We start from the raw sequence: 24,136 nt of genomic DNA on the forward strand, positions 1-24,136 counted from the left end.
TGCTGAATCCAGGCCTAAAGGAATCACTGATAGTCTCTTCCAGTAAGTGACTTAGGGCCTGTCTACACTACAGCTTAAGTCGATGTAAGTTACGTCACTCAGAGGTGGGAAACCCCCCCCCCCCGAGCGACATAACTTACATTGCATCTGAGGAAGTGAGCTGTAGCTCACGAAAGCTTATGCTCTAATAAATTGGTTAGTCTCTAAGGTGCCACAAGTCCTCCTTTTCTTTTTGTGAATACAGACTAACACGGCTGTTACTCTGAAACCCATAACTTACATTGATTTAATGCGATGTCTACACCACGTTATGTCAGTGGGAGACGCTCTCCCGCCAATTTAGCTTCCGTCTTTCTTGAGGTGGATTAATTACGTCAACAGGAGAGCGCGCTCCCGTTGACATAGCGTGTCTTCACCAGATGTGCTAAATTGTCGTCCCTGCATCAATCTCAGCAGCACTGATTTAGTGCCTTAGTGAAGACAAGCCCTTAGTCAGTTCTTCACCAGTCAGAAAGGACAAAGATCCCAAGCACGAGCCAGGGCTGGAAGCTTCACAGGATGTTGAGAACCCTAATGAGCAAAACAGGCCTAAAATCAACCAGAAAAATCTCTCTGAAACTTTGCTCTTCTCTCTCATAATAGAATATCAGGGTTGGAAGGGACCTCAGGAGGTCATCTTAGTCCAACCGCCTGCTCAAAGCAGGACCAATCCCCAATTTTTGCCCCAGATCTCTAAATGGCCCCCTCAAGGATTGAACTCACAACCCTGGGTTTAGCAGGCCAATGCTCAAAACACTGAACTATCCTCTTCCCCAATGCAGACAGCTCCTGGTTCACTGTTGTACATGTGTAGCACCTTGCCAGTCAAAGCTTAAGATTTGAGTTGATCAAAAATTATCTTGCTGAAAGTTTTCCATCAAAACTGAAAATTTTTCATGGGGGGGAAAGAAATCAGTTTTACCACAGGAAATTTCAAACCATGTTTTTTTTAAAAATTCAAATCAGCATTTCAAAACAAAGCAAAAAAAATTCTAGTTTCCACTTGAAATGTAATTTCATTATTATTTTTCAATTTTAAAAAATACCATAGAGAAAGAACATTGTAATTGAAATGTCAATTCAAAATGAACCAGTTCAAAACTTGCCTGGGGGAAACCAAATTTTTTCTCCCACGAAATTTTACACACAGATTTTTTTGTTCAAAATTTCTTGTGGGGGAAAAAAAAATCATTTTCCAACCAACTCTGTGTAAAAACATATTTGTTTCCGTTTTCAGTTCCACGAGGGTAGGGGGGCTGGTATGTATGGCTTGTTGGCTGGTATTTCTGGTTGACAGTTTAATAATGTATTGACTTTGTAGCCTTTGTTTAATTTATTAGGTACCAAGGGGCCTTTGGCTTTGATGCCCTATAAATAAATAATTATAATAATTAACCCCCGCATTTCATTCCTTTAAATAAATGTCAGATGGGAAGTGGCAGTGTAGTTACAACCAATTCCAGTGTCAGGAACACTTATCCTAAGGTCATTTTATTGCATCTGAACAGGATCCTGAGAAAACTCTTAATGCCTAAAATATGGACAAACATTTCATTGTCTGGATGATCTGCTTTTTATCCAAACTTCTGTATTTTTAAGTTAGTTTCCAAGCCTGTCCAACATTACCTAGAGGCATGAAAGATGCAAGCAAAGCAGCCCAAGAAAAGTGGATGAAAAGGAATATTGTCTCTTTGTTGCTGTATCATTTTAGCTAAGGTGGAGGCGAAAGAGAAAGAGAATATTTATCATTGTTAAGGCTGCACGTCTTTCACAGAGGTCACGGATTCCATGACTTTCTGTGACTTCTGCAGCAGCCAGGAGCAGTTTGGGTGTGTGGGACAGAGCTCAGGGCTGGGGCAGGGGATTGGGGTACAGGGCAGCGCTTACCTAGGGGTGGGGGGCTCCTTGGCTCCCACTGGCATGGCCACGCAGCTCCTAGGTGGAGGGGCCAGGAGGCTCCGCCCATGCCCGCAGGCCCCACCCCCACAACTCCCATTGGCTATGGGTCTTGGCTAATGGGAGGTGGGCAGCTGGTCAACCCCCCCACCCCCAGCATCTGCGGCGCCCCTAGACCGCCCCCTCCCCAGAGCACCCAAAGCCCCCTGCCCAAGTTTTAGTTAGGAGTATATAGTAAAAGTCATGGACAGGTCACGGGCCGTGAATTTTTGTTTACTGCTTGTGAGCTGTCCATGACTTTTACAAAAAATACCCATGACTAAAAAGTAGCCTTAATCATTGGCGACAACTGAATATTTAAGAGCTCGGTGTGCTTTTAACAAGTCAACACAGGAAATCATCTCTAGATTTACATAATGTTATCAGCTGCCTATGCTAGTAGTTTAGAAAATTCCACCAAAAATGCACCATTATTTTTCAGAAGGTCTGTGGGCAGTTTATCCCCCTGAAATATCCTTTAAAAAAATTCCCATCAGTGGTAGCCAAAAGATGGGTTTTTTTTCTATCCCTTAGGGAAGGGATTGTTGGCTATATTTCAGAAACCCCTTATTACAGCATAGTAATGCAATATGTTTATATTATACAACATATTTATTTTGAAATAATACTCTGATTCTGTATTTTACACAGAACTCAAGTATACATTGCAAAACTTGATGACGTACACCCAAAAATGTGATATTCAGGTCACTTTTGGATTCCATCATATTCCTGTTTTTGTGTATTTTATCTCTCTTCTCATGAGACAAATCACACTATCTCAAAATAAAAATGTATTTTATTCGCAAGTCTCCGAAAACATATTTCTGCCCTCTTTTATGCTATTTTTGTTTGCTTGCAAATAACTAGTTCCTGCTTACATTTTCTTTTATAATTTGCTCCCTGTATTAATTGCACACATATTGCAGGCTGTATAACCAATAATTGATGAAGCTAGCAATGGTCTCCCAACAAAGCAGTTACTACATGCCTCATTCAGATAGCCTATTTGATATAGGTAACTAATTATTCAATTTGCATATAATAAAGATTCAAAAGCCCTTCTCTATCAGCTAGAGTGAGAACTACTGTTTTCTTGGTTGACAAAATGCATGTGCTAAGATTCCCAATGCCTTTTGGCAGGAATTCATTGGTGCAGATGTATTCCTTCTTTTAGGCACCATTTGATTCAATTATTTTTAATGTTTAATGGCAGAATAATTGGACCAAATGGTGATGCATGCTCCAATAAAAATATTTTCATCAGATATTTTATTGCCTAGTCCTATAGTTACAGGGTTAAGCATTTTGTTCTGCCTATTGACTTGTGACCGACAGTGAACTTTATATTCTATTTTCATAAATCGCTTGATCAGTTTTAATTGGGGTGAACGCTGAACAAATGGACACCGGCCTGTCGACCAAAAATGAAAAAGAAACAATGAAAAACAAAGCTGCTATATAACAATCCCATCTACCCCAGGACAGAACCCCCACCATAAGCAGTGGGGGGAACCTGGCACACAGGACAAACGTGAGGTGCCCTGGGATGTCTTCATCATGTTAGCAGGCAGCTCGGCTTGAAGAGTGAGACAGTTAATGATTTCCCCTTATTATACTCATAAAGGGCCTGCAGTCCTTACTCAGGCAAAATTACCAACTACTTCAATGGGAGATTTGGCTGAGAAAGCATAAGGCTTGATCCAAAGCTCATTAAAGTCAATAGGAGTCTGGGACCTGTACTGAAGCTGGGCACGGTGCAGGGATGTAAAGGATGCTTTATTTCGCCTTTGTGCCTTGTCGATCCTGGGCGGGTTGGTGGCCAATTCACCCAGCAGCCTGGGCTGCACTAACTTGCACCCAGGAAAGATTTTGCTCTCTGGGAATGCTGCTAGCACAACACCTGCACCAGAAGGCTTTTGCTGAAGGTGGCAATGATGTAGAGCTGGCTCTAGACCAGCCAGGGGACCCCTTTATGCCTAGGACCAGATCATCCTGATTGATGTCCCTTTTCCATTAGCATAGCTGGGGTAAAGGGACCTCCGGCCAACCACAAACCATAAATCTGCTCTGATCAAGGGACTTGTGTGATATGAGTGACCCCCTCATAGTCACTATGCAGAGCTATATCAAACCACCCCCATCTTTAAAGCAACTAACATGCCTATGTATGCAATGTGAAAATCCCACCTTATCTGTAGGAGATTCCTCCCACTAGGTTAACTCCACTGTACCACACTGAATTTTTGGTGTGGCATTTTAAGGTTCCAGGGGTTAAACTTTCCAAAGTGCCTATGTGTCTTATGAGGAGGCTACGCCCAATTGCCTTTCAGGCTTTGGCTCTTAAATCACTTAGCCCATGGTCCTCAGAGATATTTAGATGCTTAACTCCCATTGATTTAATTGAAATCAGTGGGAGTCAGGCATCTAAATACCTTTGACTATCTGGGTGGTAGGCACTTTGGTAAATGCTACCCCAGGACAGTGCTGCACCATTGTATTATCTTTCATGGCAATGATTCCAGGGATATCATGTGCAAGGGAAGGGTTGCAAGCATTTTGGAAGACAGAATTGCAATTCAAAACTAATTGGAGAAATGGTCTGAATTCATCAAGATGAAATTCCATAAACATACATAAATGCACAGCATGTCTCTTGGAAGGAAAAAATGCACAGCTACAAAGTGGGGACTAACTGTGGTTACCTGGAAAGGATCTAGTGATTGTAATGGACCACAAATTAAATATCAGTCAATAACATGGTGCTGTTGCGAAAAAAAAAAACTACTATCATTCTGAGGTATGTTAACAGCGATGTTATACGTAAGCCATGGAGCTTTATGCCCGGTTCTGGGCACCACGCTTTAGGAAAGCTGTGGACAAATTGGAGACAGTCCAGAGGAGAGCAACAAAAATGATGTAAGGTTTAGACAACCTGATCTATGAGGTAAGGTGAAAAAATTGGCATGTTTAATCTTGAGGAAAGACTGAGGGGAGACTAGATACAGTCTTCAAATCTGCGAAGGGCTGGTATAAAGAGGACAGTGATCAATTGTTCTCACTGGCCACTGAAGGTAGGACAAGAAGTAATGGACTTAATCTGCAGCAAGGGAGATTTAGGTTATACAGGAAAAATCTTCTAATTAGAAGGGTAGTTGGAATAGGCTTCCAAGGGGGCTTGTGGAATCCCCACCATTGGAAGTTTTTAAGAACAGGTTGGACAAACCCTATGCCAGGAATGGTCTAGGTTTACTTGGTCCTGCATCAGCACAGAGCCTGGACTTAAAGTCCCTTCCAGCCCTACATTTTTCTGATTGTATGATTTTTGGATATTTTATAGCTATACTTACCACCCTCCTGGTTATACATATGGATTAATCTGCATTGCCTTATTGTCCCTTTTCCTAGCAAAGGAGAGGTTGTATCAGAGGAGGTTCTTACCTGGACCCTCATTTATTAAGCAAACCCTTACCCAGTCTGTAGGCAGATGGTGGCACCCGAGGTGAGACTTAGCCCTATGCTTAGACTTGTCTTAACAGAGTTGTCTTTGTAGTATTTATGACATTGAGGCTGAGGTATTCAAAGCCACCTGCGGGATTAGGCTGCCCAGTTCCTGTTAGATATTAATGGGAATTGGGCATCTATATCACCTAGGTGGCTTTGGAGCGGCCATCCTAAGTAAACACGAACACCAGCTGTGCTGAGAGCGATTGCTCTGAGCGTGGCACAATGAAAATTACCCCGCCAAGCCATGTTCATTGGGAACACAGGAGCAAGTACCAGAGCATTAGAGTATGGGCAATAGCCCCTTTCCTGCTCAGTCTTGTTTGAAATGTTGTTATAACCCAATCCATTACTATAGCATCATTCATGTAAGAGCCTTTGAGAACATTTCCCGGCTAGGGCTGCTGTGGTTAAGGCAAGTCACAGGACTGGGTAATTAAGCTGCCCCACTCATCTACGTGCAGGGCACCTCCTGTAGCTGTCTTCCCAGAGAATGAAAGGAAATTACAAACACAGGATACAAGAGAGAGCCCATTTAGAAACTGGTTCATTACAAGAGCATTGAGGTGAAGAGGCAGCAAGCTCCAGTGGACAGGCCGCTGGACTGAGACTCAGGAGATGTGAGTTGTATTCCCAGCTCTGCCACTGACTTGCTGGACAACCTTGAGCAAGTTACTTCACCTCTCGGCACCTATTTCCCCACCTGTTACTGTCTGTCATGCCTATTTAGATTGAACATTCCTTTGGGGCAAGGACTGCCTCTTGCCTGTGTCTAGCAAAATGAGGCCCTGGTTTCAACTGTGGCAGTGAACACGGATGGGAAGTTAGGCAGTACAGAAAGTACTCCGGGGGGTGAAGCCTGCAGAACAGGATCAGATCAGTGGATTGGAGTGGGAGGATGGGTTGCAAGTGTGTAGAGGATTTACAAGCTAGGAGGTGAATTCACCTAAACTGTAAGGTCTCTAGGGCATATCATGTCTTCCGTGTTACTTGTCTGTAACCTAGTACAATGGGGCCCTGATCCTCCAGGGGTGGGGGTTCCTAGGTGTTATTGTAATATAAACAATAATAGCCCATTTTGTAACGGATCCAGAAATGATCAAGAGCTGAGGCAAGGGGGCGGTTTTCTTCCCGTTTCTGGGAAATTCCTGTAGTAGCTTAAAAAAATCAATAGGGGATGGATTTTTTTTTTTAAACTGAAGAGGAGATCCGGGAAAACCCCAGAAGAACTTACTGGTATTCCCCGTGCCCAAATACCCCAGGCACACAGACCTGCTATCCCATCCACAAACACCCCAGACGGCATGCCAGTACACAACTGTTGCTCAACCCCTGTAACCTCACTCCTGGCTATACTTTTGTTGAGGTCTTAAACTCCTGTGAACTACTGTGAAACTGGCCATGCCCTCCTCAGGAGGGCGATAGCATACCGAGGAAGTTAAATGAGCTCCCTTTGGCTCACCTAAGACCGCTGAGCCAGAGCAGCGTGATGTTTAACTGTTTATTCTAGTTTACCTGTAATAATCTAATAAATAGCAAAGTAGAATGAAACCAGAGTGAAGAACTCTAAAGGGAGTTATTACAGGAGAGATTTAGCAGAGCTGAGGTAATATTAAAGTGATGTGTTTTTAAAGTTTTTCAATTAGTTTATAATCACTGGCATCCGGCCAGTTTTGAGAGGCAATGACTTATCATGCAGGGATAGAAGAAAGTGTCAGCTACCACAACTGAAGATCGTGCCCCTCGGGTGAGCAGAAGAAGCTGAAACCCAGGGGTGATCCTGGAGTGGTGCAGGACTCTGACTAACAGCTCAATCCAGGTCTGAATTCTAACACAGTGAGCTGATGTCAGTCTGGATTTATTACTGGCCAGGAACAGATGGAGGCTGGAATTTAGCAGAAGGGTTCTAACCAATAGAGAGGAGTGAGTCTCGCTACGGGAGCAGTGGGGGCAAACAATCTACCTAGTCTGAAGATGGAGCTTGATATGTTTATAAAGGAAATCATGCAACGAGGTGTCTGTGATATCAGAGCACTGGACTGGACGACCCAAGAAGTCCCTTCCAGTACTATGTTCCTATCACTGGTGCAGATGAGAATGAGCAAGTTTGTCACATAAAATATAGTTTATTAATACTTAGCACTATTATATACAGACCTAAACACACACACTTGTGACAGAGAATGTAAGAACGGCCAGACTGGGTCAGACCAAAGGTCCATCTAGCCCGGTATCCTGTCTTCCGACTGTGCCCTGTGGCCAATGGCACTGCATAATAGAAATGCAACTACTTCATGTAGCTAATACATTTAGTTCTCCTGGGAAAAGTAGGGTTTCTTTGTGGGCATTTTTTGCCTGTCAGATTTATTTTATATTTTTCAGGGAAAACAACAGAGTTCCCTGGGAATTGAGAGATTTGCGGGAGAGGACAGAAAATTTCAACAAAAATATTTCTGGTGAAATTTTAATAAGAACATTTGGATTTTTCATCAAAAATAAGAAAACTTTTAGGGTTGCAATGGTTCAAAGTTTTTCTGCAGTTCCAAAAGCAAAAAGTTGAAAATATTTGGCTAAATGAAAGCACAGGGAGCCTGCTGATTTAAGGGGGTGAAAGCCCCTCTGCCTGTTCTGAGGAGGGGGAGGAAACGCTCCTTGTCCCCTGTGTGGGAGGAACCGGCCCTTACTCATTGATGGCTGTGTTGTACATCTCCATGGAAATACCCACAGGAGGGGCAGTGTGGAAGTGGAGGTCAGGCAGGGAACTGATGTTCCTCTCATGGGGACTTCACCAAATATTCCCTGTAAACAGGGAGGGGGCTGTAGAGGCAGCATGGGGCCTGCTTTGCTCTGCAGCTCCTGGGAGTCTGTGAGGAAGGGACCTTCCTCCTTCACCCCTCCCAAGCCTGTTGATAGTCAGCCCTTCCACATTGCTCCTCTGGCACCCCTCTAACAGCATGGCTCCCCTCTAGCACCCCACACCTTTGCACACCTCCTGCTCTAGGGGGGATGCAGCAGAGACCCAATTAACGACCCCTCGAAGCAGCCTGAATTTATGCACTGGCAACTGCTTAGATGGCTGCGGACTACGGATTTAGGGCATGATCAGTGCAGACAGCTGCCTCACCCTTCCATACCTTCAAACCCCTTTGGAGGAGGAGCTTCCTCAGACAACTTGCGTGTGAAGTAGATGTCATTACAGGCCAGGTAGCACACTCCTATCTCTACACAAAAGTCACAGAGACAGTCAGTGTATGGAAACGCAGTCAGGTAGGGAAGGTCCATCTGATGCAGGTCCCTTTCCCTGCCTGAAGTGGAGACGGTTACCAAGCTTCAAATGAATCTTTTCTCCTTGTGTCTAAGCGTTTTCCTGTGTTTGACAAGCAGCGCACCACTAGAAAACCCGGGTGTACGACTAATGGTTTGAAATCCGAAAATTGGGCCTTACAAGGCTGAACAAAGCCATTGAAAAGTTTCAGGACTGAGCAACAGTGCATCTATTTTCCTGATGAAAGGAACCTGCCATCAAACCTACTACAGCCGGGCTAGAAAAAAGTTTTAAATAAATGCGATTGGCACAAATTTTGCACCTCAGCATGCACACACATGTACTTATTTCCTCGGGGTGACAGGCAAATCCTGCTACTTTACTTACGAAAGGGCTTCAGGAAGCAGGGGAAAAATTGTTGGTGCAATCCGTTCCCTTTTAAATTAAACATATTCAGGTTGATAGAGACTCCTTGTTCTTCACCTGGCCTGTTCCGCAGCACAATAGCCATGTTCTTTGTGTTAAAATAAATCTTGTGTTTGCATACTCTGACTTTCATTTCCTGACAGCTGGACATCCATTCTCTGGGAACTAAATGAAAAGCTGCTTTTCTCAAGCATAAAGTCTCTCTAGCTACCAAGAACCCCTCCAGCCATAGAACCAATATTTTGGCATAGATAATGACCGGCCCCCACACAGCTGAAGACTACTTCACCACATTCCCAGTAAATTGCTCCTGCCCCCATTCCCAGCACGAGTGGAGTGGGGAGAGCAGGGTCTGTGTTCCTGGTGCTTCTCAAAGCCCTGTGACTGAGGGAGGGGAGAAAGAGTTTGGGCGTGTCTACATGGAGCTGCAGCAATGGGGGCGGGTGACATGATCCTCACATGGGTTACCTGGAGTTGTCTGCAGACCTGGTGTAAGAACTGAGATTCAAATTCCTTCCCCGGGTCACCACAGATGAAGCTTGGTGGGCTAAACTGCAACATGGCATGATTCACCAATGCTGCCTTGACTGTCCCAGTCCTTTTATCCTTCAGTGGCTGCACCACCATTGACTTTGAGAGGGTGTCAGACGCTATCAGCTAATACCGATTTCCAGCTGGTGTTTCTGGTAATGGGCCTTTCAAGTCAATCTGTATGAACTCCCAGGACTTACTATGTTGGGGCATTTCCCCTAAAGGAAATTTGTCTCTTCTTGCTGGTGCTTTCCTGTCTCGACAGATAAAAAGTATTCAGTCCTTAACATGCGTGGCCATGTCTAACCAAAAAAATCTGCTGAATATGCCGATCAGTGTCTTTTCAGACCCAGGTGGCCTGCACTTCGTTATCATGAAGGCCTCCAGTACTGTTCCCTGTAAGACAATCCTGTTATCTTCATACACCAGCAAATTGGTAGCAAGTTCAATGGATAATCGTTCCTGAACTGCATTGAACCTACCCAGTCTGGGTCTCCTTCAGTAGATCTATCGGCAAACCAAAGGTAACTCAGGGTCCTTTCACTGTTTTCGCCAGATGTCATCACAAGACGAGTCTGAGTCTGTTCTCACTGCCCTCACCTCAATTTGTTCAAATGTAAATTGGACAGTGATCTTTGAAGCATTACAAGTTATTAGGAATAGATGGAATGGACCCAAGAATTTAAACTTCACAGCTGATGATCTCTGCTCCTTGAGAGGCTTTGAGATGCCAGCTACACTAGACACTGTCCCCAAGATCTGATTTTTCATTAGCTGCACTTCCTGGTCAGTCACATTAATTGCTCTTACCCAGAACTCCCAGTTTGGTCCTGCTCAAAACAGAGTTCCGCTAAACAGCAATCCCAACTGGATATTCATAGCTTCAAACTCTCCTACAGGTTCACTGCCGCAGTCCTTTACCCACAGGGGTGTTATTGCATAATGTCCTAGCTTCACCATAACTTTATTCTGAGCTATTCATCTCTGTCACTCTGTAGGCATGGCCAAGGCACGTCTAAAGTTGCCTGCCACGGTCCACACTTCCTCCTACCTACATCCAGAATGGATAGCTGAGTATTATCTAGGAACAAATTTGTTTTACTGTCCCTCCCACGAGTTCTTGTGATGCCCTCAATGGAATCCATTCCCAATACAACAGCCCTAGAAATATCTGTCACCGCAACAAAGTTCGTAGCACCCAGCTGTTCCTTTTTCTTTAGAAGAACTTTAAAGAGATCTTGTCAAACCCTAATACAATGTCAGTGTGCAAGGATTTTCATCCTTTTATTCTTGTTCTAATAGGGTCCTGTCCTAGAACCTTTGACAACATATCAAAATGTCACCTGAACTTACGTTCTGAAGCAAGTTATTACAATGATGTTTGACACCATGTGTGCCTTTGGCTGGTGTTTTCCAGATGGCCTGTGCTTTGCAATCTGCCTTCCAGTACTTGTCGGGATTCTTATGAAGTAAAATAACTGCTGTGTCACTAATGTCATGCATGGGTTCTGCCTTAAACACTAGGCTTCTACACCCACTCCAATTTGGTCCGGTGAAAGTTTGACCACTCAGTACCCCCGTGGATGTTTTGTGCAGAAGACTGACAAAGCACCGTGACTCAGAATGGTGCAGCTAGAAGCTCACCCTTGTGCGCATACTGAAGTCAGTTGCTGAGTTTCTGCTGAATAGCAAACATCAATGGTCACCTTCTCCATACGTCTCCACAGGCAGCTCAGTGCCCTGCAGGACTGAGGCCATGCATCCAAAAGGGGGTAGGGGGTGAGGAATATAAAGACAAATTACAAGTAAGGGCTTTGGTTCCAATTCCTGGCACCAGCGGTTTTGGCACGTTTATTCCGTGCAAAGAACGTCAACCAAGGACATCGAACAACTAAAGAGTGAAAAGTACTTTTTGAACCCAGCACATGTTCTAATTATTGGAGTGAAAAAATGCTGCTGAATTTGGCATTTCTAACCTTCAAATTCCACCACACACAGTGTTGTCAAACGACGGCACCTCTGAAGTGCAAGCATTCTCCAAAGTTTATACAGTTTCTGCATATCGTCTCCAAAATAAAAATAAGGTTTTTGTAAGGGTGCAGTGCACTGCCCCATTCTGTATGTGGATATTGGGTATGATGCTTGGACAGGACTGGAAACACCTTATCATAAATGGAGGCATACAGCTTAAAACAAACCAACCAACATGCTTAAAAGCCTAAGATCACACAAGAATTGCCCATATGGAATTAAATCCACATCAACTTCACTTCACAGGTCCATAAAAAGGTACAGAATGGAAGAGCAGACAAGTCAGCAGGCAAACAAATCAGTCTTCTTACTCTAAAAAGAATAAGCAAAGTCATTAATTGGGTTGACTTTTGCATTTATTTGGCTAAATATTGGGTGCACGTGAAAACATTTGAAAAAATTTCATACAAATGTGCCAAATACTATTATTCTTTATGAATTTAGAACCAAAAAAGGTAAGTTATTGTGTGCATCTTTCACTCATTTTTATAGACACATTCCAGTGACTGTTGCAAATTACTGGATCAAAGTAGAGAAGATGCTTATGGTAAGGAAAGAAGAGACTTCTGTGACCAATATAAAAAGATTGTTTTAAATTTCAAGTACTATTTTCCCCACTAAATGCAAGAAACTGAAATTCACTGTTTAAGGCATGAGAAATACAGGATCAAGATTTTATCTGGTTGAGGTAAATAGGAGTTTTGTCACTGACTTTAGTAAGGCCATAAAGAACAGGGAGGAGCATTTATTCACATTCTGGGAAAGTAGGCAGCTCCATGGACATTAAGATGAATTTTAAAATGAAAAACTGGATCCATTTACAATCATATTTACCACTGGAAGTTGAGTCAGCTATTCTAAATTACTTCCCTCAAAAACCTAAACTCCTTTTCATGGGTTGCTAAATTTAATTACCAGTTCTGTATATTTTAAAAAATTTAGTAGAAAGTTTAAACACAAACTCCTAGGGAAATCAGCACTGCTTCAAACAATGCTGGTAGCAAAAAACATTTAATTCCAACTACCACAAAACTTTCAAAAGCACTAATTATTTAATATTTAAAAAGGCTACAAGTAATATGAAAATTTGGATTAATTAGCACAGGTCCAAACTAATACCCACTTCTCTCAGATCTATATGTAGATTAACCTGAGTGTGTGTGTATGCTGGATACCATAAGAAAGCTAAAAAGAAAAGGAGGACTTGTGGCACTTTAGAGACTAACACATTTATTAGAGCATAAGCTTTCGTGAACTACAGTTACAGCATCCGATGAAGTGAGCTGTAGCTCACGAAAGCTTATGCTCTAATAAATTTGTTAGTCTCTAAGGTGCTACAAGTCCTCCTTTTCTTTTTATGGATACAGACTAACACGGCTGCTATTCTGAAACCTGTCATAAGAAAGCTAGATAGTGTATGGGACCTTAACAAGGAAATATTTACTTTACCACTTTACTGACTGACAAAAAAATGTTTTTATTTTCCTGTACTTAAAATATGTCATACTGAGATGTTTACGATAAGGGTTTCTTTCTTTTTCTTAAAAGTAGCCCACCGTATAATCATTTACCAGACCCTCATTAAATTGATCAAATACTTATTATCTTTAATTGAATTAGTAATTTTCTTATATGGACAGTAACTCACACTAGTATGTTTATCACTATTCTAATGAGGATATACTTTTTCCCTTGGGCAACAGGGTGAAGGAAGAGGAATTAGGTAATTGAAGAATCTGGCTATACTGTATATCTACATAGATTAATCTAAATCAATCATTTTGAATATAAATGTTGTCATGGAAATGTCAACAAAAATATAAATGACAAAGTATTTTTTCCCAAATAAAGCAGAGTGTTGATTAGAGTGGAGCAAATAATTCACAATGAATAATTTATTAGACAAATTTTACCTTTTCCCCCATTTACAAATTGTTCAGAAACAGATCATGACATTATCTCATTGGTACATTACTCAAAATTATTCACAAATTTCAGCAAACAGTTTGTGGTCTGCAATGTGTACTTCATTGATTAGTTACTCAAGCCACTTGGTAGTGTCTTCTGTTCCCTGATTGAATGATTTGTGTAAATAATCAACAGCTTGAATTATTATAACAGTACAAATGACTCCATAGGATTTTTAGTCGATATAATCACATCTTCTTGTCAACTTGTTTGAAATGGGCCACCTTGTTTAAATTGGCCTCATTTGCATTACAAAAGTGATTTCCACCCCTTCTTATCAACTGTTGAGAATAGCCCACTTCCACCTTAATTGAATTGGCTCATCAGCACTGACCCCCCCACTTGGTAAGGCAACTCCCACCTTTTCATGTGCTGTGTATTTATACCTGCCTACTGTATTTTCCACTCCATGCATCTAATGAAGTGGGTTTTAGCCCATAAAAGCTTATGCCCAAATAAATTTGATAGTCTCTAAGGTGCCCTAAGGACTCCTCGTTGTTCTTGTCTGAAGTATTTGCGTTACTAACGCTTGAGCATTCAAACGTTTGTGAAAAGTGAACAAGAAAAGTTTTATTCACAGCCAATCAAAATTCTTTTTTGGAAATAAAGTGACTATTTTGAGAATTTTTTTCTTATTACTCACATAGTGTGGCTATTGATTCGTACGTTATGCTGAATATTCAGAATTGTAATAACTACTATTACTTAAAGAGTTTATTTTGAAAAGTTGGCAGCCATTAGATTCACTGCATACATACACCCATAGATACCGTATGGCACGGACACATTTGGAAGGACGGTACTCAATTTCACCTCCAATGGCTACTAAATCAACTGAATCACATGTCATCTGTTTACTGGTACAGTAGAAGAATGGACGGTCCTTTCACTACTACAAATAACGGTATTCAATTTTTCTTCCTATTGTGAGGTACACTTTTTGTATCTGAATACAAAGAAATCATTTTCAGGCATGGAGTCTGATACAAGCACAAATTATCTAAGGAAGAAAACTAACCTATTTATTGAAAGCAGATTTTTTTTTGTTATTGTAAAAATTCATAAAAATACATCAATCGATGATTAGGCTTTACTTTTGCCTGCCGACTCTTTAGGACATTAAAAATGAACTCAAATGTTTTTCCAAAAAAATGTGGAAACAGTATTTGTTGGATTAGGGAAGAACCCCGTCGACAGGAGTCAGTAAGTTACTAACTATACCTTATTCACAAATCCATCAACTACATTATTTTGGAAAAAAACACACGCAAAAAAAACCCCAGGAACTTTGTGGAATTAAATGTTAATTAACGTATTTCTCAATCCAGAAATTTGCAGATTGAGGATTCACTAATTTTCGTACCATCTGGGTTTGTCAGATGGATAAATTAAGCAATACTGATGACTGCTTTAAGGAACCCTAATAATTCTCCCTACAACAAGAATGTGATTGTCACTTCTGTGAATCACAGACCCTCTACAGGCAAATATCTTCAAGGAGTCATTTGTTTTCCACACTAGCCACTGCTTTCTTTGCTGCATCCTCAAGGTCCCTTGCAGAGGTAATTGGTAATCCACTTTCATTCAGAATGCGACGTGCCTCATGAACATTCGTTCCTAGAAAGGAAATTGAAAAGGTTAACTAATGAATACATGTTGCAAATGCTTTCTATTAACCCTTCATCAACCTGGTTTAAAGCATTAAACCTGATTTAATTTTGCTTTAAAGAGAGAGGAGTCACGTAGGGGTTTGAGCCCAGGAACTCCTAAAATCTAATTCCAACTCTGACAGTACCTACTTCTGTGGCCTCAGATAAGCTGCTCTCTGATAATAGTACTTACCTATATCACAGGAGTGTTATGAGGACTCAGGGGCCAATCCAATGTCCACTGAAGTCAATGAAAAGACTCCCATGGATAATGGACCATGCTCCATTCCATTAACGTTTGTAAAACACTTTGAAGATTAAAAGCACTGGACACAAGTTAGGGGTATTATTATTACAAAAGAAAACCCACCACAGTTATTAATGATAACTCTAAAATCCACCTGTGATGGCCTCAAAGGAGTAAAATTATTATTTTTATTTTTAAGAAGCTTGAGGTTTCTGCGCAATCCTGAGAATTTGACTGTTTGGGAGTAGCTGATGCAGGTAGCCAAGGTATAGTCTGACCCTCTGACCATAAAGTACTTCTGCACCTCTGCTTAAAGTCCAGAAGGACTGGAGATGGAAGAGCATTCAACTGTAAATTATTCAGAGAATGAGCATGACATTATCCTTTGTTCCCTGAAAGATATCAAATACTATAATATCATTTGTAAGACTGTACAGCTATTGAGCCTATGTGCTCTGTAGACAAATACTTCAAATACACTCAACAGAGCACTCTCATAGTCATGAAAAAAGGCTATAAATTGAGAGAGACATTTCGGGGAAATGCGTGTTTCACACTGTCAGACTCATATAAAAGGCAAATGCAGAGTTAAATGAGAACAGATTAATGAAAAGAGATGACTGATTGTCACTGAAGCTCTTCGTTTATTAATACTGCACAGGGACAGGTCCTTGAAATGTTCTGGCACAGTGATCACATATATTTAGTGTTTCCCCAGAAGTCTCTTACCTGGTTTGATGCAATACATTTGGCACCTCCTGGAAACACCAAACTGAAAATGATGGGCAGTTTTTACTTGCATTTCATGATGGGTGAGACAAAGGATTTAGAAAATTACTGGCAGACTTTCTCTCTCTTAACCCTTTCTGAGGATTTACTAAGCACATACTGAACATATAAAACTTCCAAAAGGAGGCGGACATGACACTTAAAAGGTAGGCTGCTAGGTATCTGAGACCCCAATATGGAGGATTGTTAAGAACTAGGCAAACTGTTCACAACCATCAGTGTGTTCAGTAATGTTAAGTTTATTCTCCTGTTCATTCATTGACTGCAAACAGGCTCTACTTTTTACTAAGATGTTCTCTGTATGTAAAACAACACTGGGTCAAAACAGTGCATTATAGAAACATGTGAAAGAACCTGGAATTTACTGAAAATGATATTCATATTCAAAATCACGATCTGACTGTGAAATCACTTTGCCCAGTATGTTAAAAGTGTGCCAGACATAATGGGACAAATTCGTCCCTGATTTCAGGCATCATAGATGCTCAGATATGACAGAAATGGGAGCGATATAGTTCCCTAGACATCTAGATGAAATAGACCCTGCAACTCATCAAAATATGAGCCTATCACTAGATTTCCTGAGTTCTTGATGTCCTCTGTTGTTGCTATGCGTTTCAAAGTCTATGCCTTCACCCTCAAAATCCCCATGCTTCACAATGCCTCATGGCCACACATCCACTAGACCATAATATGGAGTGTTCATGCTCCTCTGGGAACTGAGGAGCTCTCTCTTAAAACATTCCTAACCCTTTAGTTGTTGGGGAACACTTGTCAAATAGTCATGTGAACTAAGGTTGCTAAGCACCGAGGTAAGAGAACCGTGTTAATTTTGCCAGATATAAAGTCCTAATGTAATCATTTCACTGAACTGTGCTTAGGAGTGACAATATTGATTTTAACCTTAAAGAGTCAATATTTTCACAGCTCCAACAGCCAGTAAAATCTCTCACTCTGAACTGTAGAAATGTTTCACTATTCCCCATAATTTATGCCAGACTTAAATTTATACATTCTACAACCCTGTTTGGTTAAATCAACAATCATTTTCTATTTGGAGTCCAAAAGAAATCCAGGGACACAACTGCATAGAACACTGATGTGCTGGGCTTATTTCTTTAGCATCACTGAGATGACATGTTGCCAAAATGGTGCACGTCCACAGAAGCATGGTTATACCAACTTCATTGTATGGCAATGAAATGTGGGCACTGGGAAGTGGTGGACTGACATTTTTGATTCTCTTAGTCTTTGTCAGCTGCAGTAGCAGGACAAGATCAGAAACAGGAGTATTCGTAGCCGAACCCCGCAACTGCCTCCATCAGCACTGGTTCAATTTCAGTGCCTTTGGTATGGTCCTGTTGTTAGAGTGGAAGACCAACAAATTATGAAACATGTTTACCAAGGAATGCTGCTACACATCTGGCAATCATGTGGGCACCAAAAGCTTCGGTGGTGAGATAAGATCACCACTGATAGACATAGACTGAACATCCAGCCAAATGGTCTTAAGGACCTAGCTAGAGATCAGTCTGGGTGGCACTCAGTCTGCAAACACCATTATCATCAAGGCAAATCCCAAAAGATGCATACTCAAGTCCAAGATAGTAAGAACTAAGAGGTAGAGAACATCTGGTGTGAAGTCCTCCTCATCAATTTAGACCATGTCCACTAGGTAGAAGCCAGAGCAGCATAAAGGGGCTCAAGAAGTCCCAGATCCAGCTGAGGCAAGATTCCCCTGGCATTGTGCCTGAGGAAGTCAGCCATAAGGTTGCCTGCAAAGTACCCCCCGGCAATCCTTGGTGTAGGGTGATGCATGGGCGGCAGGACACTTTGGGGCAGGGCTGCACCAGGTTCTAGAGTGGAGATTTTGGGCTTTGTTGCAGCCCATAAGTTGGTGCAGACAGCCTAATGTAGTTCCCAGGCCAGTCTAATTTACACTGGAAGCCTCTCCAGCCCCCAGAGCAGCCCAAGATTGGGAAGATGCAAAATTAACTTAAAGCCACTGTAACCCCTGAGGGTTCTATGCTGAGAATGAAATCCCATGTATGTGTGTCATGCATTTCTGTTATCTAAACATTAATGGGATAGTATTGCTGGTGGAAGCCACGGTCTTTATGTAATACAGATGGACTGCCTCTCTTTTCAAGTGAAGAAGATAGTCTCAAGGTAGGGGATGTATCAGAAAGTGGTGTGGCACCTGATCTCCACCAACTTGGTGTTTTTAAATAAAGCTTTTTTAAAAAAATGTAAGTTAAGTTTTCTACAGTGTGGACAGATGCGTAGATAGACCAATGTTTTATATATCAGAGGGGTAGCTGTGTTAGTCTGGATCTGTAAAAGCAGCAAAGAGTCCTGTGGCACCTTATAGACTAACAGACGTATTGGAGCAGAAGCTTTCGTGGGTGAATACCCACTTCATCAGTTGCATGCAGTGGAAGTTTCCAGAGGCAGGTATAAATATGCAAGCAAGAATCAGGCTCGGGATAACGAGGTTAGTTCGATCAGGGAGGATGAGGCCCTCTTCCAGTAGTTGAGGTGTGAACACCAAGGGAGGAGAAACTGCTTTTGTAGCTGGCGAGCCATTCATAGTCTTTGTTTAATCCTGAGCTGATGGTGTAAAATTTACAAATGAACTGAAGCTCAGCAGTTTCTCTTTGAAGTCTGGTCCTGAAGTTTTTTTGCTGCAGGATGGCTACCTTTAAATCTGCTATTGTGAGTCCAGGGAGATTGAAGTGTTCTCCTACAGGTCTTTGTATATTGCCATTCCTAATATCTGATTTGTGTCCATTTATCCTTTTACGTAGGGACTGTCTGGTTTGGCTGATGTACATAGCAGAGGGGCATTGCTGGCACATGATGGCATATACTACATTGGTGGACGTAAAGGTGAATGTACCAGTGATGGTGTGGCTGATCTGGTTAGGTCCTGTGATGGTGTCGCTGGTGTAGATATGTGCGCAGAGTTGGCATCGAGGTTTGTTGCATGGATTGGTTCCTGAGTTAGAGTTACTATGGTGCGGTGTGTAGTTGCTGGTGAGAATATGCTTCAGGTTGGCGGGTTGTCTGGGGGTGAGGACTGGCCTGCCTCCCAAGGCCTGTGAAAGTGAGGGATTGTTGTCCAGGATGGGTTGTAGATCACTGATGATGCGTTGGAGAGGTTTTAGCTGAGGACTGTATGTGATGGCCAGTGGAGTTCTGTTGGTTTCTTTCTTGGGCTTGTCTTCCAGCAGGAGGCTTCTGGGTACACGTCTGGCTCTGTTGATCTGTTTCCTTATTTCCTTATGTGGGTATTGTAGTTTTGAGAATGCTTGGTGAAGATCTTGTAGGTGTTGGTCTCTGTCTGAGGGGTTGGAGCAAATGCGATTGTACCTCAGTGCTTGGCTGTAGACAATGCATTGTGTGGTGTGTCCAGGATGGAAGCTGGAGGCATGAAGGTAGGCATAGTGGTCAGTGGGTTTTTGGTATAGGGTGGTGTTAACGTGACAGTCACTTATTTGCACCGTGGTGTCTAGGAAGTGGACCTCCCATGTGGATTGGTCCAGGCTGAGGTTGATGGTGGGGTGGAAGCTGTTGAAATCATGGTGGAATTCTTCCAGGGTTTCCTTCCCATGGGTTGAGATGGGTCCACTCCATTATGTTAGTGACCTAACTGCACTGACCCTACAAACCTAACTCCCTTTTTTTAAGACACCCTCGCCCCTGCTCTTTTGATCCTGCTCTTTTTTGCTTATTTAATAGACAATTCTTAAGAGTACAGCACAAAGGCAATCCTACAAAAGGCAAGCCCAATTCCCCTTTGCCGCTAGAGTGTAATTAATGTCATCTCAATATTTAACAATCGATGCTGCTTCAGCCCTTTAATCAATGCTAATCCTAAATTTTAAAGACTCTTGCACACCACTAGTGATTATGTCAGGACATTGCTGTAGAACACAAAGATAAACTATAACAAGTTTGCGTCAGGAAAGAGGTAATTTCTCAAGAAACATGCTGATTTTTTTATTTCCGAATTAAATTACCCTGACACAATTTTGATTGCACTAACTTTGTAGGATTTCAAGTCCTTTTTCTGATCATCTTTTTCCTTTCCTGATTTCATTCTTTTTAATCCCAGCTCCCCATCCTTTTTCATGAACAGAGTCATACTAATGAAGGTGAATGGTGAAGGTTTCTGACTCTTCCAAAACCAGAAGAGCCGTTGTTCAGATTCCGCCCTGGCTGTAACCTCTTCATTTAGGAAAACAGCAGTGAAGAAAAATTTGGACTTTCCGGACCCTTTCCTTCAACAAAGCTAAGTGACAACTCTGAAAACCGATGCACTAAGCAACATACAAGGATCCCTCGTCAGGTGTTTTGGCTGCATAGGTGGAATTCACACTAGGGACTGCATCAGAAATTGTCAGCGTAAGGACCTGAACTGATCCTCTTTAAGAGTAGATTCTATAACTCTCCCTCCCCCTCATCAAATTCCTCCTTCATTTGCCTTGTCAAAATGTTTAATTACTTCATAATTCCTGGACCTACAAAATGACTTGTAATTATATGTGTAGTTATACTTTAATTACATCCTTAATTATTAATCATGCAGTAAACATGCTCAGTAGCATGCAACTTTCTCTTCGGGGTGCTCATGATTTTAAAGTGTGATTTTGCTTAAAAGAAACATGGAGAGGTTTTTTTTTTTTTAATAATTATACAATATTTTGAGATAGATAACAGCTCTATTCTGCCACAAACAAGAGCCTGTTTCTGCAGTGGGCTCAAGTCAAGGTTCCCACTCCCTCAATTGATAGAAGCCAAAGACATCTCTACAGCAGCAGGTCTGCTTACTTTTGTGATCGAAGAGGCAGATGGCTAAAGGAGGAATAACTAACTGTCTGCTACTGTCCTAGCAGCACTGGGAGAAGAGGTCATGCTTTCTATCCCCATGCACTGCACGGACAGTCGCAGCTTGTCTACAAAGGTCAATGACAAACTAAGCAGCATCTGAAATCTATGACAGAAGGGAGCCCTGCCTGCTCTGTAATGTTTAGAAAAATCCTGTAGAAGTTCATAGAAGATTATAACCTTGATATAGTTTTTTTCCCCCCAACCATCCTGTAATATTTAAGGCAGAAATACATATCCACATGCAGAAGAACTCTTTAGGGTGGTTTTAAAAAGCCTACAGAAAAGGTATCCTTCTCTATAAAAATTCTTTAGGTTGTTAGAATAACTCTTATGGAATCCCATTTAATTTCTACAGAACCCCGCAGGATTAATCTGGCGCACAGATACAACAGTGATAACCAAATATAACTAAGATTAGACAGATGGATTGATTGATAGGCTTCTATAGGACTTTTCCATAAAAGGAGGAGGACGGGAGGCGAGATAGAGCAAGAGACATTTTGCTGGCTATTTTCCTACAAAGCAAAAAATTATGCTATTTGTAGTATCCAAGTATTTAAAACTAACATTTTCTCTTCATGAAGTTGCTGAGGTCAATCTACCAACAGGTCAGAATGGGAGCAGTACATTAGATGTATGCTGCCTCACGTTGATTGCTCTAGACTGTACTTGACTAATATATTAACAAAATCAATACAAGACACAAACTAAAAAAAAGGTTTTAGGCAAAAGAATGGAGATAGGAAATTGGAAAAGTGAACCAATCTGTCTCACAATCAAAAGAGTGTGATTTTGGTACCTATGAAATACAAAACAGCCTTCTAAGCAGGACATACAAATAAAGATACCTTCAACAAGTAATCTGTAAATGACTGATATTTTCTGCTTCTGGAAATTCAGTTTGCTTTTGTTATGTACGTAGTGATAGACATTTTAGGAAGATGGATAAAAGAGAGAAACTTGAATGATGTCTCTAAAACAGTCTGAAAGCACGGAAATGGATCTAAAAACTAAATAATCTGAAAGCATTAGAAACAGGCTTAAAAACTAAAGTAAAATGCCCTATATGGCAGTGGAAATTAAAGCAAAAAAAAAAAATCCCCACGAAACTAGTCTAACATTAACCTCCTGCCACTGGATGGTGTCAGAGAACTGTAAACAGAATTCCATACATAGGCTATCAAGATAATCTCCCCTTCACTTATGCTATAATCAGCTGTGTAGCAGTGAAAATGCACAATATTACAGGCTGCTTTCAACCTGACTCCTATTATAAGAATGCCATTGTACACGGGGAAAGCGAACCTCTCTTTTATTTTCTCTCTCTCAAGTTAATATCAATGTCACTCTATGGATTAGCCTGCAACGTGTATTTTTACCAGCACATCTTTGCACTCCACTTTATTTCAAATACACACTTTTGAATCATAGACCCAGAAGCATTATAGTGTTTGCTGTGTCATGTCTCAAATTCACATTTCTGTTGTCTTGAAGTACTTGTTACCACTAACCCAGAAATTTATTAAACACATTTATTTTAAGTATGCTACCTTAAAAACCTACTTATAATTACTCTATTAGACATGTTTTATTGCTACAGTTTTAACAATATACAAAATCAGTTTATATTGTTACAAATGTATCTTTCGGTATGTCTACACTGCGATAAGAAAACCTGCGGCACCGACTCTGAGCCCAGGTCAGCTGATTTGGGTTTGTGCGGCTCGGGCTGACATCCAGGCTCTGGGACTCTCCTCCTTCCTTGGTCCCAGAGCCTGGGCTCCACATCGAGCCTGAACCTCCACACTGCAATTTGATTAGCCCATCAGCCTGAGCCTGCGATAGCTGACCCCAAACAGCTGCAACTTGCTGCAGGTCTTTTACTGCAGTGCAAATGTATCCTCTAGAAACTATCGATACTCGGGAACATTAAAAGTTTGAATGAAAAAAGAATCAATGTTTTTATAGCGCTCGCGAATGTGGTGTTTGGCCATACACATGAACTAGAAACAGAATGCGCTGCCATTTTGAAAATTGAGGTTCAGGAATGGGTTCAAGATTTTTGCAGTAACATCCAGCCCTTACCAGAAAATAGGGGAGAAAGTGTGTACATCTGGGAGTGTGCAGGAAAGTGAGAAAAATAAAGAAATAACTTTCAAAACTGAGTACAGCCTTCCTAGCGGACATTTTGTTAGGGCATCATGGTGAGATATTTCATCACTCACATTTTGGTTAGTAAGGCTTCATCAGTGATACCACATTGTGACCAGGTGTCATTGCATAGCAATGTTTCAACCTCATGACACTATGTAGTGGTATACATCAAGGGCATTTCATCTCCATTAGTATACACACAGTTTCGAGTTAGAAATGTACAACCTTGAGAGTCTGGAAGAGTCAAGTGTTTGGAGTGGAATATAGAGCCTTTCACTTAGTCACCAGTGAGTTTTGGGATTAAATGGAAAGTTATTGTCAACTGAAGACTGTTTGGTGGTTTATGAATTTTGTAGCCTTTGGCAACATAATCAAGAAGAGATTATCTTCCATGACTTTACTGCAGAAATCCTTTAAAACTTTCTATTCTGATATTCCTTTCTCCATTTTCTACTCTATATTTTCACCATAGCATTTTTCACGTTGAATTTTCAAACTCAGGATGTCAGAGTGGGGTTAACATTAGGTAAAAAAATATTTCTTCATACTTTCAAACGTGTGTACATAATACCGTATGTTCTCGTCTCCTGTTAATCACAATAATTTGGGCGCTCAGGTTTTTGGTAGATTTACATATGAGAACAGCATTTGTGCTCACAAACTGGACAACAAATAGCATTCAAATATGCAAATTGGGCAGATACA

General features: G+C 41.4%; 1 protein-coding gene across 1 annotated transcript in view; it reads right to left on the reverse strand.

Annotated features, from left to right (window-relative positions):
- Positions 1-13,599: 13,599 nt before the first annotated feature.
- The window catches only part of SUCLG2 (succinate-CoA ligase GDP-forming subunit beta), a 236,092-nt gene continuing 225,555 nt past the window's right edge, over positions 13,600-24,136 (reverse strand). The window contains exon 11 of the mRNA XM_073351050.1: positions 13,600-15,316. Coding sequence (XP_073207151.1) covers positions 15,201-15,316 — 116 coding nt within the window. The 3' untranslated portion in view covers positions 13,600-15,200. The remainder of the gene's footprint in view (positions 15,317-24,136) is intronic.

Source organism: Lepidochelys kempii, chromosome 7 (assembly GCF_965140285.1).
Source record: "Lepidochelys kempii isolate rLepKem1 chromosome 7, rLepKem1.hap1, whole genome shotgun sequence".
NCBI classification, from domain to species: Eukaryota; Metazoa; Chordata; order Testudines; family Cheloniidae; genus Lepidochelys; species Lepidochelys kempii.